The sequence below is a fragment of the Cotesia glomerata genome, linkage group LG10, assembly GCF_020080835.1.
Source record: "Cotesia glomerata isolate CgM1 linkage group LG10, MPM_Cglom_v2.3, whole genome shotgun sequence".
Taxonomy (NCBI): Eukaryota; Metazoa; Arthropoda; class Insecta; order Hymenoptera; family Braconidae; genus Cotesia; species Cotesia glomerata.
The window spans coordinates 15813519-15829005 of NC_058167.1; the positions used below are offsets into that span (position 1 = coordinate 15813519).

The 15487-nt window shown below is 28.4% G+C and overlaps 1 protein-coding gene across 1 annotated transcript in view; it reads left to right on the top strand.

Moving 5' to 3' along the window:
- LOC123272565 (division abnormally delayed protein) overlaps window positions 1-15487 on the top strand; it is a 55877-nt gene that overhangs the window by 30114 nt on the left and 10276 nt on the right. Inside the window, exon 5 of the mRNA XM_044739440.1 lies at window positions 11331-11662. Coding sequence (XP_044595375.1) covers window positions 11331-11662 — 332 coding nt within the window. The remainder of the gene's footprint in view (window positions 1-11330; window positions 11663-15487) is intronic.

The window sequence follows — 15487 nt, forward strand, 5'->3', positions numbered from 1 at the left end:
CACCAGACTAGTTTATTTTTCTCCTCATATCTGCAGTCTACTTCCTTCACTTCTGTCCTTCATTATTTTTCTGTCCTCAATGAACTTTCTTTTTCAAATATTATTTGCAGAGTTGTAATTCATGTGCTTCTTTGAGAATTATGCCCAATTCGAATTGGGCATTTTTTTACTAAGGTTATTTAGAAATTCAAAAGTAGGGCATTTTTTTCTGTGCAAAAAAATTTGTCTCGTAAATCTGATCCTTAAGTTCTTATTTTTAGACAAATATATAATTTCACGAGCTGATTAGTATGATTATTACACACAACTTTGTGATCAAATAATGATGGCTATAAAATTCGAGTGAACTTTCAATAAATCCATATTTGTTTCAAAAAATAAATTCATGGAACTAATTTTTTTTACATCGAGCATTGGGCATGAAATCGAAAGTATAAGGATCGAATTGATAAAAATTATTCTATTCATATCAAAAGGTTTTTTTTGTTCAATCTGTTCCATTTTCACGCTCAAAATATATGTTTGACAGAAAAAACATTGTTTGTTTGCCTTTGAAATACAAATTTTGAATTTTTATGCTCCGTTTATTTTATTCAATCTGTCATGGAAAAAAATAAGTTTAAAAAAACCGTATTATTTATTTTTCAATTTTCTATGGCTAAAAATACGGAATCCTGAAATGTACATCTATAACTTGACTTTTATAAGAAAAAGTTGGATATCAAAATATCAAAAGTTGTTTTTATACTTAGAGTGAGCATACTGAGGGAGAAAATGAAAGTTTTCCTTAAGAAGCTTATACGTTTGAATTAGCGCTAAGTTATCTTGCTAACTTCAGCTGAAGATGAAGCTTATTTATTTTTTTTTTGTTTTCAACTATTATTTTCTTGGATTAATCATTGTTATTTTGATAATTGTTTAGTACTGTCATTTACTCATTTATTTAATTGTCATTTGATAGTTACTTCATGTAAAAACAATTCTTTCATAAATATACAAGAAAAGTATCAATGACTCGTAATTAAATTCGCGGGAATTTCCGTAATTAAAAATATCAATTTAATTACAATTGACCTATGTATGGTTTCATCCTCTTTCAAAGCCACTGAAATACAAATAAAGTACTACTGAGGCACCGTATTGTTATAAAATAAAGAAAATTAATTGAAATGTCAATCATTTGTCAGTATTAAAATTTTCAAACTTTTATCTAACACAAGCATAAATAAATAATAACATTTTATTTAATTTCAATAACTTTTATTACTCTAAATTATAATTAAAACGTCAAAAAGTTCAGACATAATTTACCAAAAACGATGCAAGCTTTAGCGAAACATAAAAAATCAATAACTAAATTGGAATAAAAAATAATTGCCCGTATTTCTGTAAATTTGATATGTATATAAAGCAACATCTGGATTTACAATAAATTTCCATTTTGTGTCACTAAAAAAAAGAACAATCAGCGTATTGAATTGAAAAATCAGTGACAGACAGAAGTAAAATGGTATCACATCACTTGACCAAATATTTGAAAACAAAATGGTAATAAAAGGGAATGTGTGTAATTGTGATCTAGTCTCTACTCGGTCTGATCGGTAGTTTGTTGGCCAGGTCGAACATCGAACGGTTATATATTAGATTGGGCCGGTGGTATCGTGACAGACGCTATGCTACATAAGTTTTAAAATGTACCTGCGGCGGCGATATAATCGCGGTGTGCGAGTTCGGACAGGTAGTGCTTGGCGTGCTATAATATAGAGGGAAGAGAAGAAGTGAAGAAAGAAGGGCTAACTTGGAATAGAATATAGAATATAGAATATAGAATACAAAATACAAAATAGCTGAATGGAATACAAGCGAAGAGGGTGGGTAGGTTTTTTGAAAGAATAAGAAAACGAGTAAAAAATCTCTGTTTAAGAATAAAAAAATGAGGATATAAGAGGAAGGAGATTGCTGTTGCCATGTGACTCTTGTTGCCGGTTGTGTTATATTATGTGGCTGCAGCTTTCAACCAGCTATCTTTTCTTCTCTCCTTCACCTTCTTGCTTGCTTACTTACTTATACTTATTTTCTTATTCTATTCTATTCTTCAGTCCTCTCTGTCTTGACAACGGCACTTTTAACAACTTTCTTGTTCTACCTACTACACTTAACTACCATACGTTAAATTTTTACCTCGTGACGCACAAATTGTCCAACCAGCTAATCTTTCATGTTCAAAAGCTTGTTTTTGGTCATCCTGTTGTGTTGTCGGCCTCTGTTAAACCTATAACACACACTTTACTTACAAACGTTATAATGTGTTATTTATTCTCCGGCTTCACCTCACATCTCACATGGATTTATTTTTCTGCTATTATGGACTTAGGTGGACCTTGTCAAGATTACTGGCCTTCGGGTAGGTGTAATCATTCGGTGTGAAAGTTTTAAGCACCAATAATGTTTCATTTATAGTAAATGCTGGGTTTGCTTCGTTCAGTTTATAAAAATTCGCTTTTAAATAATCTAAATTATTGGGAACTTTAATTGTCTAAATTAAGTATTGAGACCATTTTTGTGGATGAATTTAATTTTATACAAGAAAGGTCATTGTCAACTTTTTTGTATTTTTGATATTTTGGTCAGAATTGAAAATCAAAAGTACAGAAAAATTTTTTTAGTTAAAAATTATTCTCCTGTTTGAAAATTTAATAGTGAGTTAAATATTAAAGATATGGGAGAATAACGAAAAAGCTTTTTGTAGAAAATTTAATTTTCTATAGAAAATATTCTTATCAATTTTTGATATTCTAGTTGGAATCCAAATTTAAAAGAGAAGAAAAATTGTTTGAATCCAGAATAATATTTTTAATAGTGAATGGAATATTCAAATGATAGAGTCGTAATATTTTTTCAAGAGGAAATTAAATTTTCGATAAAAAAAAACGTTTATCAATTTTATTATATTTCTTATCCCTTATACCGGAATTGACAGCAAGATGGTGTAAAATTTTTAGTAGCATTTCCACCCCGACCTTTTTTAAGAGTGAATGTTTTTGCTGATAAAATATATAAAATACATACCTTAGGCGGATAGAAGTCTCCGAGCAAACATTATAAGAAATCAATAAGATGTAATAAAAATATAGGTCAATGTAGAAGGAAACTTACCATAATGTGATGTAGTTTTAAATTTTCGGTATGCATGCTCTGAAAGTTTTGATATTTGTAGTAAATAAATCAGTATATAGTATTCCCAGTTTGGGTTTTTATTTTTTTTTTTTTTTTTGACTTGAATTTTATGCATTATACAGAATATAAATTTCTACACACCATACATTAGGCTTTTTGGTAACCTGCTCGAGATGAATAAATCCGAGTGAGTTTGAAATCCTGAGCTTATATAGTCCGCAAACTGCTGTTACCGGTAGAAGGTAGGAGTGAAAAAATTCCTTGGAGAAAGAAGAGGGCCTTGATGTACCCTCTGCTCGGATCTCGGATAGCTAGCCGGGATATATTCCGCCGAGTAGAGGAATTATTTGAAAGTGAGTGCCGAGGGAGAAAACAGGAAAGAAGAAAGAAAATAAGAAGAAATAATAATAAAGAATAAAGAAGGAAGAGGTGTGGATGAAAAGAATAAAGAAAGACGGTTATTCCCGTTGACGCTGGAACAGAACGGAAGGGAAAAGTAAAAGACCGAGTCCGTTATAGAGATTCCACCGGACGAATTCCAAACTGCTAGGATATATAAAGGATACCGCGACTTTGCCGCCGGCTAAGTTCCTCCAGGATCTCGCTTACTCACTCCCTCTTTCTCAGCTTCTTTTCTCCTCCCTCAAACATCTTACCTCTTACCTCTTACCGTAACCTCTTTTTACTCATCCTCAATTCTCAATTCGCAAGTAGCAGGAATAATCGAGTTTCAACGATCGGCTATACTCTTTTATAAACGACTTTTATAACTTCAGCTTATTTTTTTACCACTTTTTTATTGCTGTTCACTTGTTTTTTGCTTGCAGTGCGTAATAATCTAAGATAATGTGTGTTTTCCATGTCAATTTGTTCAATAACAATAATTTACAAAGTCTCAAATTGCACACCTCAAACGGTCATTTAGCATCAAAACAATTCAACATTTAAGTTAATTTATTGATTCAGTAAAATTTGATTTTTATCACATTATCATATTTTGGTTTATGAACATGTGTTGAGCTTCATTTTATTATTATAGTAAAAATTATTTCCAATTTTTATGTTTTTTGTTCAACAGTTTGATAAAGAAACTTCAACTCCAATTAAAAAACTTTTATAGTTACGTTTGAAGTTAAATAGTTTGCATAAATATTGAAGAATAAAAGTTTACTATTAGATTACAAAGGAAATTTTAAAACATCTATAAAGTTTTGAAAAGTTTCTTTTTAAATATTCCGCTTTTTATACTTAAGAAATGTAACTTTATAGTGCAATGCAAAATATGTTTTGGTAATTGATCCATCAATTTTTAGTGAAACCAAATAGTCCTTTTTCTTGAAAAATAATCAATTGATTTGATGTCATTTGTAAAAAATTCACAATTAATTTATAAAATTTTTAATCAAGTCAATCAATTACTCATAATAGGTACTAATAATTTTTTTATCGATTAGTTTTACATGCAAAAAAACTAAAACCCCTATAATTGGCTTATTAAAGTAAAGATTATTCAAAATCGGTGAAAAAATTAGTAAAATGCTAATTATTGAATTTTTGCGGGCAGAAATGAATGAAAAAAAAAATTTATGGAAGTTCATTGTGAAAAAAAAAGCAGGTAGAGTGGATAGGATGAGGGTAAGAGAAAAGAAGAAATAAAAGTATGAATATAAGAGGGAGAAGTGAAGAGGCGCACCCACCACATTCCTCACATCCTTTACCCGTCATTGGGTCTGATGGTTGCAGCTTGTGTAGACTACTTTGACTCAGAACTCGAGACCGCACTTGACAACCAAACGGGCTTCTATATCGATTCATCTCTTCACCCTTAGCGCACTCCATTATCTATACCTCCACTTCCGCTCACCTTTACGCCGTCATATATTTAACTTCATTGTAGCCTGCTGCCGTTAAATAAACTATTAACCGTACTATGTATAAATTTACTTGGTCATTATTGCGAGCAATTCTGATATAAATAGTTGCCATTCACTATCTGCAATCTACAATCTACAATCTGCTATTTGATGTTTAATGCTTAATTGATTAAAATTCATTGGGTAATATGTCTCATTGACAATCAAGTCTGGACGAGCTGACAATCGCGTCTGATTCCTCCTCAATGAACAGGAAGACGATACTTTCAATTTATCAATTACTTTAAATTCTTTATTTTACTTATTTATTTGTTTGCCAATAAGAATTAAATTCATTCATCTCAGCTTAAGAAATCAACAAGGTCAATAACTGTTTAATTTGTTATTTCCAAGCTAAATTATAACAATATTTATTTTAATTTTAATAATTGAAAATCAATTATTAGTATGACTTAATATGACCAATTTAGACATTTCTAATTCTTGATTATTTAAATCAATTCCAAAGTTCGAGTCAGAAATATTTCTTCATTAAAATTACACGGAGACAAAATTACTTATTTTAGCAGAATTTCCTTGCAAATAATATATTGATTTTTAATAATTATCGAGAATATCTTCTCTAGTCTGAAGAATTTTTCGAAGTGATTAAAATAGTTTTTACTTCATTAAAATTAATTTATTCGTTTGAATATTATAATGAGAGCATGTATTAATATTCTTTTGTAAAAAAATTAATAAATTAAATGGTTTATTTGAATAAATTATTGAAACAAGAAATTTTTGTCTGGATAATATTTCTTCTTTTTCTCAATGAATTAATTTTTTTTTAAGTTCATTAAAAATAAAATAATTATATAAAATGTTTTAAGTCAATTTTTTAATTAAAGATATTTCTAAAAAATTTTTTTTTTAATTTTGGAAATTGATTTTATTAGAAAAACATTTAAATGTAAAATTTTTCTTCAAATTAATAGCCTTTAAAAATTATTAAAAAATTTCCAAGCGTTAATTTTTTTATTTTTTATATCAAAAAATCAAGTGATCGTAAAACTAAACACTTACCAAAATTAAAAAATATTATTAACTTGCGTTAAAAAATATTTTGCTCTTTGTACTGATTTTTTAAAAGTTTTCATTTGATATTTGCTTTATATAAAAACAATTCTTGCAGAAGCAAACTTTGATTATGCAAGAAAAGTACCAATGACTCGTAATTAAATTCTTGAAAATTTCCGTAATAAAAAAAAAAACAATTAAATTACAATTGACCGATGTATGGTTTCATCCCTGGTTTCAAAGCCACGGAAATACAAATGAAGTACTATTGAAGCACTATATTGTTGTCAAAATAAAGAAAATTAATTAAAATTTCATTTGTTTGTTAGTATTAAAACTTTTTATGCTGCAGAGTAACGAGATGTAATTTTAACAATCAAATCAGGAACAATCAATTGTAACTTTATTTGAAAATTTTGTTCGGTAGTGTAATAATTTAAAAACAATTTCTATGGAACAATATTGGATAAAATTGAACTAAATAAAAACATTAGAGGTTTATAAAAAACAATCATACTCCCAGATGGACAAAACATCCGGTAGGTAGCTTGTTAAAAGTATTGTTTCCATCGTATCATTGGTATTGAAAGTCTGAAACTTTTGGGTTTATTAATTAATAGTTTTAATTAATTCAAAATAAATAACAGGTACTATCATAATTTACAAAACACATAAAAAAGTGAGTAATAAATAATTAGATTTTGCTCAAATATATCAACAATAAATATTTACACTTGGCTTGCTGTAAATAATGCTCCATTTCATTTAATTCTCTGAATAATGACAGATTCAATGAACATGTACTGTCACATGTGCTTGCTGCGGTAATATTGATTGAGGTAAACTTTGCAATGTTCAATGAAAATTTTAATCGGAAATATAAATCAAAGAACATAATACTTTATAGTACTTTATTAATGGTACTTTGGAAAATAATTTTTAAAAGTCAAAATTGATTAATTATGATGGAAATTTATTGAAATATTACAGCGTACATATAATATACTTTTTTATAAGATAATAATAATTTAACAAGTCCGTCAAATTAAATTCCGACTTTTGATCCACAATTTAGAAATGGCGCATTCCTTTCTAAATATTTTATTGCTTTATGTCACCCATCGAAAGTAGAAATAAAAAATAAAAAAATTGATATGACAGTTCTTTTATTTTTTCAATTTCATCGAGTAAAATCGTGACTATTTCATGTTTATTAAATTTATTTACCAAAAATGGTGAAATTCGAATATTGACTTATTGACATGTTACAAAATGTACATAGCTAGTCGACGTATATTCAAATAAATAAAAAAAAAAAAAAAAAAAAAAAAAATTGCAACTAGCAACCTTGCAGTCACTTGTAAACTATAAATAAAAAACATTTTGCTTTATTAAATAATGACTTTTGCTAAATTGCACATAATTTTCTTAACTATTGACATTTTTAAAGATATAAGTTCATCCCAATGTTACACTCATCAAGAGCTTTCATTTGAGTACCCACATCAATTTTTCATATATTTTATATATTTATATATATGTATATATGAAAAATATATAAAAAATGCATGTGGGTAGTCAAATGAAAGCTCTTGATGAGTGTAACATCGGGATGAGCTTATATCTTGAAAAATGTCAATAATTAAGAAATGACGTTGTGTCTTGTGAACTATTGACATTTTTAAAGATATAAGCTTATCGCGATGTTACACTCATCAAGAGCTTTCATTTGAGTACCCACTTGCATTTTTGATATATTTTTCATATATACATACATATAATATATATAAATATATGAAAAAATTGATGTGGGTACTTAAATGAAAGCTCTTGATGAATGTAACATCGGGATGAGCTTATATCTTTAAAAATGTCAATAGTTCACAAGATCCAAGGTCATTTCTTAATTATACAACAATTTAGATTATAGCTCCTGAAATTTCAATAGAATAACTATTGTTATTTATACTATACTGTTGTTGTCGTTCGACTTTCCTCAATAATTAAATCTCGATTTTAAAAGGTTTCAATCAGTCTGTTTCAAACAATCAAAGCTTTCAAATAATTAAATTTCCTCTCCATCTTAAGCTCCATGAACAGAATTCCTCCCAATAATATAATAGAGTACCTTGCTTTGAAGTAGAGCTCAATAGATTATTTAAAAGTGGAATGCTTTTGTGTAAAAAGACATAAAATTAGAAGAATATGAAAAATGAAGTGTTTATATTGCCTACTAATATAGTATAAGTACATATTTTGAAAAAAATATTATTCGGTTAGTATTATTATATCCCATTGAATAGGCTAGTTTACACCAAACATTACTGCAGGTAGTGTTTTATAAAAATATTTTTTCTTCGAAAATATGAATTGACGGTGTGGTAAAAAAGAAAGAATCCTTAAGAAATTTAGCATACAGCTAAAAGGATGAATCAGCTTTCAATATCCGTCGGTGAGTCACCTGTAGATGGTTGGTAAGAGAATAGAAGGAAATATATAATTGTATATATGTATAGATATTGTATAAGTGTAGGTAGAACTAAAATAAGAAAAAGGATATAATGTTCACAAGAAAGAAGAAAGATAAATATATATGTAATATATAATAAAAAAAAAATGTATAAAAAGTTCTGAACTAAACCCACGGGCGTAAACCAACAGACAAAGGTGTCGAATTACATGTGAAAACGATAACGCACTAGTTAGTGTAATCATTTAGGTAAACATGTTTATTTTCTTTTTCAATTTTTGGATGAATTTTTTTGAATATTTTACAACAGTAGAATCCTTCTTTATTTGACCGCTCACGATATTTTACCAAATTTGCTCGCTATAATACGACTTTTTGTTTGTAAATATTTTTATTTACTAATTTTTGCATTGAAATTTAAATTAGCAAACATCTTTCATTTTTTGGATTTTTGCAACAAGTAAATTACTACTAAGAAAACTTCTAAAAAAATTATATTAGTAAAATTTTGACACATTTATTAATCGAATTTTTAATTGTAATAATACATTATTAAGTAATTTGGATTGCAAATAACAACTTGTATTACATTTATGAAAAATAAGCCAACTTTAACATGATTAAAAATATTTTTAACAGATGGAGCATTTTTAAAATAAAAGTTTATTTTATCAAATTTTTTAACAAAAAAATTCTTTCAAATTTTCTGCATATTTTTTGTCAATAAAGAAAGGCATAAGTTATAAAATACTATCAGAATTTTTAAGATTTGTCAAGAATTAAAATATATTTAGCTGTAATACAAAAAAAAACACCTCTGTAAAATAATATTTATGATCTTCTTAAATATTTTTATAATTCATACGCGATATATCAATTTATGGAGACTCCATGCGATGTGATGTTAATATCGTACATTATACATGTATTTCTATGTATGGTACGATATCATTTAAATGTTTAAGTATGAAGTCAAGTTGAGTTGCGTAAAACGGAAAAAAAAAATGGGAGATAAAATTAATAATAAATAAAAATAAAGTAGCAGCAAAAAAAGGTCTTGTAAGCGGAGAGAAAAAGAGTAGCACGACACACGCCTACACGTCGTCTTAATCAGTTGGTGAATTTAAATATACCTGTCTAAAATTCAAACCAGCAGGTTTAGTTACTTTTATACTTATTTTAAAGTAGTGGCCTTGAAAAAATAGCTAAACTTTGTTGCAAAAAATATCCGAATGAATTTTTAAGAACGTTTATTTTTTATTCAACTCGTACTCTCAGACTTTATTCTGCTATTTATCTTTCAGTTTTTTTTTTATTTCTTATTTTTTTTAGTTTCTTTCTGTTCTATTCTCTCGATCGTAAATTATAAAAGTGTACAAGACTGCAATTTAAAACTTTTTTCAAAACGTATTAGTCAAAAATATATTTAGACGTCAGAGTTTTTGTCGCGAAAAATGAAACTAACTTTTTATAAGAAATATATATCTTTTGGATAATGCGATGACGTGTTCTAGCTTTATTTATAAAAATTTTTATTTTTTTACTGTAAATAAATTCATGCAAATTTTTATTGAATTTTAAAATTATTAAATCAATAAAATCATGAGTTACTTTAAACACGTCTTTTTCAATACTTTAACAATGTTTTTATAAAAAGTACGAAAAATCTTACAATAAAAGATAATAAAATTTTGTTAAAAAATCCAGACAAAGATTTTCAGCAAAAATTAATTAGCAAGAATTTTTTGTAGATAAAAAAAATTGTAAGAAAGCTTTATTGAATGAAAATTTTTCCTTCACTGAAAAAAAAATTAATTTGATTCAAGAGGAAAATTCTTGAACCAAGAAAATAATTTTGAAGAGGGTATTTATCTTGAATCAAGACGAAAAATTTACTTAAACTAAGTAAAAATTTCTTAGCTTAAGAATTTTTTTGCTCAAATCAAGAAGATGAAGTTCTTCAAAATTATGTGTACTTGATTCAAGTACCTTTTTTTTTCTGTGTTGTTTCACCAATATTTAACTCAAAAATGCTAAAATTCTTCACAAAACCTTTAAGCCCAAAATTTTTTTCCAAACTCACCAATTTTTTGTCCACTATACTTGAAAACTTAAACACCATTATAAAATTTTCAGAGGAAACAATTACCGACGAGAAATTTAAATCAGCAAGCGCGTTGTAATTCACCGCATGAATAAAATGATGAAAAATCCAGATTTAATGTCTTATTGTGCTGGAGTTTTTACAGAATGAAGAATGAGAATCGGTGTAATAAAATAATAATAAAAGGTAGTACATAGGACGGGCGTGTAAAATTTTAACGAGTGTCATATCATAAGACCGTACAACATAAAGTAGTAATATACCATACTTAGAGAGTATAAAAATAAATAACAGAGAGCCAGAAAACAATGAAAGATTAAGTGGTGGAATACATAATGTGCGGTTGCGTGTAAACACGCATCTTTTAGCGCGATAACGTTGTCTATTTGATCATGTCAACGTTCATCTTGTCACTGCTACTCGACGTTGCTCTATCAGGACCATCTCTACATTCCCTGCATATTTAATTTTTTTTCTTTTTTTTATTACGGTGTATTATAATATAATAAAATATAATACTGAACATAAATTACAATAACACACGATTAATCATTTATCATAAATTATAATTGCAATTGATTTATTATTTATTATAATGCAATGTATTTATCATTTTATTTTATTTGTTCATTTAACATAATTACAGGTGCGGAACGTGTGTGGTCGCTCGGAGTTGCAACCAGGCAAAGTAGTTCCCGAGGTCCACCCGCACCAGCTCTACCCTCTGGCCGGAAAATGGGGGGTATCCTCATTACCGGCGTCATCTTCCTCGTCGCCGCCTAGTCTTGAGGAGAGACTCAAGTCAGTTCACCCGGTGAATACGCAGCCGCACCGACCAGTGCCCACGCAACTCCACGTGCAGCTGGGAAACTTTCTGGCAAGCGTCGTCAGGTCGCGGACTTTCTACGGCACTCTCGCAGACAATATATGTGAGGAGTATCCGGACAAACATTGCTGGAATGGCGAAAGAGTTGGAGAGTAAGTTTATTGTCTTTTTTTTTTTTTTTTACACTTTTTTGACGAGTTCAGCTGACTGGAAAAATTTCTACCAGGATTTTAGATTTTTACAATTGCGAGAGATGCTTTCAACATTCTGTTGTTTTTCGGCTCGAGGCCAAAAAAACTCAAGGATTTATTTCTTTTTAGATTGATGGAAAAATTTGTTTAGCTTGAAAGAAAAAATTTTGAATTGAGAAAAATTTCTGTTTGATTCAAAATAATCTAATTATTTTAAATTTTCTTTGATCGAGTTTATTTTTTTAATAAAGGGAAAAATGTTCTCTTGAAACTTTTATTCTTCTATCGAGATATTCACCTCGAATTAATTGAAGAATTTGTCAAATTTTTAGTTGATACAATGACTGGGAAATTGTCAAGATTTGGGACATGTACCTTAAAATAATTATTTTAAGTAGAAATTAATTTTGTACTATGAAAACTCTTTAGGTTGGGTTTGATCTTTTACTTTTGAGTGCCCAATTTCAGCAGAAAGTAGTAAGGTCAAAATATAGAGATAGTTTTTTAATATAAGGTAAAAGTGTATTTTTATATCTATATTCACAAATATAGGTATACAAATACATGGAGTGATCATATACTGGTACATGATCATCTATTGGGGCTTTTATCTTATAGCTTTGTATACACTGATAAAAAAGTCAAATTTACTCAAGAAAAAAAATTTTATACCAATAATATGATTTTCTTGAATCAAGAAAAAAATTCTTAAGCTCAGAATATAATTTCATCGAATGGCTCAAAGCTTAATTTTCTTACCTCCCGGCTAGTTACGTATGTATTCACTTTGGGAGTAGTCAGTCAACATTTAAAAGTGAGAGAAATTTTTAGATAAGGATGCGAATTTCGCAGAAGGTATGAAATCATCGACACTCCCTGCAGTTAAATAGTAATTACAGTAGGGGAGAAAAGGTAAAAAGACCCTAAAAACGAATTTTTAAATACCTTATAGACTAAAAAAGAATTTGATATATATATATAATGTTTAATTTAAATATAATTGAAAGTGGCGAATTAGCAATACTTTTGCAAAAAACATATTTTAGAGAATTTTTTTCTTACCAGCCTCGGGTATAATTAATTTTTTCACTTTAACCCATTTCTAAAAATTGCTCTTATTTGAGAATGCCGACCAACTAGATATATATTTTTTGTTGGTTGGTATCTCAACTTAAAAACTTGAAATTTATGAATTTAAATTTAGATTACCTCATGAATTGGAGTACGAAATTTACCAAGTTTTAAATTACGCAAACCGTGTTACTAAAGTGAGATAATTATACTAATATACTTAGTACTTTAGTTACTCTCACTCGCTATCATTTTCTCTCTCTGTTGGCGTAAAATAAAAAATAATAATTATAATAATTATTAATCATTTAGGATGATCTTATTATAGCGGCTTGTTAGTCTCATCTCCTGTGATATCGCTGGTCGGTGGGTTATTTCTTCTCTCAACTTGTCTTTAGTCACAGTCAATTTGCGTCCACCGGCCAAAGCACCAGAGTTAACTCGACTTTCTGGTTTAGCATCAGTATAAGTAAGACCGATATAATACGATGATTCTTAACGTTTTACCACGCCCAGCTGGCTCCTCGTCGCCGTGGTATGACTGTGATCTTCTTCACTGCTCCATATCCTATAAACTAAAACCAAAACTAAAATTGAAACCAAAACCAAACAGATAAATAAAAAAAAAACTTTATAATCTTATGGTTGGCAAAAGTTTAACTCAGCCACAACAACCCTCTATTCTGTTCCGCGTAAGGTCCCTCTTTATCTTACTCTGCTGTTATTATCATCTGGATTCTTATTCTCGGATGTAAATGTGTGGTGTACTTTTACTGCTCGGCTCCTACTACTACTCATACTCACTAATTAACTTGTTCCCGCGGCAACAGTCTCCGGAGTGTAGTTTTACTCAGTACGTTGTTCATCTCTCAATTTTCTCTTTCAACAAAACACCAAATCCACTTTGCTAAATTTTTTATTTTTATCTTTTAATGCCTGTCGTTAAAATTCATTAGCTACTTTATTATTATTTCATTATCATCATTAAAGATAACAAAAAAAATTATAATAATAAGTTTATACTGTTTTTTATTATATTATACTTTCATAATAATGTTAAAAATAATTTACCGGATCATATATAATTTAATTTTAAAAAAAATTTGGACACTTGCAATTTAAAGATCATTTTTATTTTATTTAAAATTCATTACATTAATTAATTTATATTTTTTATGAAAAAAAAAAAAAACAATTTTTTCATTACAAAAATACTTAAAAAACAGAAATTTGATATTAAAAAATATAAAATTAGTCAAATCAAGTAAATTGAAATAAAATTTCAATAATTATTATCCATATTATGGTTTTATAAATAAAAAAGAATGATAATAATTCGTAAATGGACGTAATCAATAAAATAAAAAATAATAATAATTATTATTATTATTAATTTATAGCAAATTTTTTTTTAGTACGGAATGATATTATTTGAATGAAAGTTATAAAGAAAATGAGATGAAAGATTATAGGTACTTGGTATCCGCAAAACTGTCGAGTGTAGAATAAAAAAGGAAACAAGTTTTAAAGAAAGAGATGAAGCAAAAGAATTCAGGAGTCTCTGGCGAGTTCCCATGCCCGTACACCAATTCTCCCGGAGCCTCACCTCAAGATCTCTCGTGATAAAAAATAAAGTAAAAACTGGAGAAAAAAGTAAAAATAAAAAGGAAATATATACCTATGTATATATATAGCAGAGTCGAGAGAGAAAAAGAGTAACTAAATTTTTAGAATAAGAAATTTGTAGACTCATCCAACTCCTGAGCCTTTTGTGTATATACATTTATAATACGCCTATAAATATATTTATTGTCTCTGGATATAAATATTGTAAGAGACTCGAAGAAGGGTAAAATGGAGCACTTAAAAAATTTCTAAACTGTGATTTATAATAGTCTCACGAATTTTCAGACTTTAAAAATGATGCGAAGGGTAAAAAATTTACGAGAAAAATTAATTTCCTAAGTAACTGTAGGACAATTAATTTGATTGATAACAAGTTTTTTTTTTCTTGAAAAGTCAATTTAACTCAAGCCTTGAATCCTTAATTTTGCAATCTTAATTCATGATCAATATTTCAGAAAAAAACCAATTTTTCATATTTTTAAATTCAATTAAATTAATTAATTCGATCAACTTAACTTTCGAAGAAATAAAACTCTAAATCGTAATCGTCTTACTAAAACTTATTGCAATCCTCGTAGTTTTATTTAAAAATCAATAGACAATTCTTGTCATAAAGAAATGTAAAAAGAAGTCACAGTAGCAAGAGCAGGAGTATTGATTGTATTTAGCAAGCATAACAAGATTAATTTCGAGTGCCAAGAAAAGACATCAAGGACAAGTGTGTTGAGATTAAACAAGTGTGGGTGTCATAGCTAAATATTTGGCGGTGTAATTTAACAGTTTGGCTGGCTGAGAATGTTTCCGATGAGAAATGACTGCTCGCCGGAGTAATACGTGATAGGAGGATCTTTATGTGCGTGTAGAAGAAATACAAGTCTTCCATTAGTTTTAGCGTCCTGAATCCGAGGTTCTCTGTAGGTCCTATGGACTTGTCAAGGACAAACGATACCATTCCCCTTGAATTTGAGAAGGGGAAAAAAAATATAATATTATTTTAAGAAATTAAAGATTTTTTTCAGTGGATTTCTCCTGATCCAAGGGGTAGGGATAAAGTTATATAAATGATAAGTAAAATATTACACACATAAA